General features: G+C 42.1%; 1 protein-coding gene across 1 annotated transcript; it reads right to left on the bottom strand.

The window, feature by feature from the left end:
- Positions 1–404: 404 nt before the first annotated feature.
- Positions 405–948, bottom strand: LOC106321803. The gene is made up of 2 exons (XM_013760040.1): positions 856–948; positions 405–706 (listed from the first exon to the last, which is right to left on the bottom strand). Exons 1-2 carry the CDS (start codon positions 916–918, stop codon positions 428–430), a joined length of 342 nt encoding a protein of 113 aa, XP_013615494.1. The 5' UTR covers positions 919–948; the 3' UTR covers positions 405–427.
- Positions 949–1188: the final 240 nt, after the last annotated feature.

Genomic DNA, 1188 nt, shown 5'->3' with positions numbered 1-1188 from the left:
CCTTCTTGATTGCTTCCTCCCTCATTGATCACCACTCCCTTGTAACTTCTTGCTCGATCCTCGGTTCGATTCGCTACTCCATCTCTAATCTCCTTCCTCTTAAGCAAACTCTTCGGATTCAAGGGGCAATACTCCAAAGCATGGCAAAGACTAGAACAGAGCGAGCAATATCCAAACAGTTTATCATACTTGAGAGTTGCAAGTACCTCAACCGTTGTATCAAAACACAATTCCTTGCGCCCATCAACAAGTACCCGCATTTTACCATCATAAAGATCCACATCTGTGGTTTCACCAATCGCATCACCAATGCTATGAAAAGTAGAGGTTGACCAGAATTATGTGGGGACGTCTACGATCTTGATCCAAAATGGGATCACCGAAGGAAAATCTCTCGCCATCCTTAGTTACCATCGGTCCAAGGCTATCATCCAAAAGTCGAAATGATATGGTTGTCGAAGTGGAATTGAAACTTTCCCAATCCCAAATCTGTGCCTGCTACCCTCTCCTCCACTTTCCATATCTTTGGTAGCATCACCAGCAAGGACGAGATATCTTGCTTCCTTGGATTCATACTCCTTCCGATCAAGGTTTTGGAATAACTCTTAATGAGGTCAGAGTTATCGAAATGTGGAACAGAAATCTTCAGCCTCTTTCGGTTGCCTCCACCAATTTTCCCATCACCATTCGCTCCAACCAGTTGACCCTGAGACATGATCACCGGCACCAGAAACAGAGAAGTAAGAGTGTTTAGTTTCTGTGTTACAAAACTGAAAGTTGTGTCTGTAAACGAAGAAGCCTTGCTCCTTTTATAGTTACTAAGAACGCTATAAGAAAATCCTAGCACATTAATACCAGATCCTTCCAACATGTTTCGCACAATCGCACAACATGTATCCATACAATCCCGTGAACCATCTATAGAAACCGTATCCAGAGACCAAGCCATAATATTGCATAATATTGACTTTTCCCCAAGCCATTATCAGAGATTTCGTTTTAAAGAGTGTAGATCTCGTAATTGATCTTCAGGAATCCTCTTCCGATCTGCAGGTCTTGTCCACGATGCCTCTATGTTAACTTCATCCCGATCTCCAATCGAAAACCCCGTCTTCAAAATCTCGTTAGATCTCAAATTGATATTTTGAACATATCAATCTCCATCAAATCCCTCATACTTTTCAATTC

Source organism: Brassica oleracea, unplaced genomic scaffold (assembly GCF_000695525.1).
Source record: "Brassica oleracea var. oleracea cultivar TO1000 unplaced genomic scaffold, BOL UnpScaffold03081, whole genome shotgun sequence".
Lineage (NCBI taxonomy): Eukaryota > Viridiplantae > Streptophyta > Magnoliopsida > Brassicales > Brassicaceae > Brassica > Brassica oleracea.
Note: the sequence above shows the minus strand (reverse complement) of the source record. Positions and strands in the feature narration are given on the sequence as shown.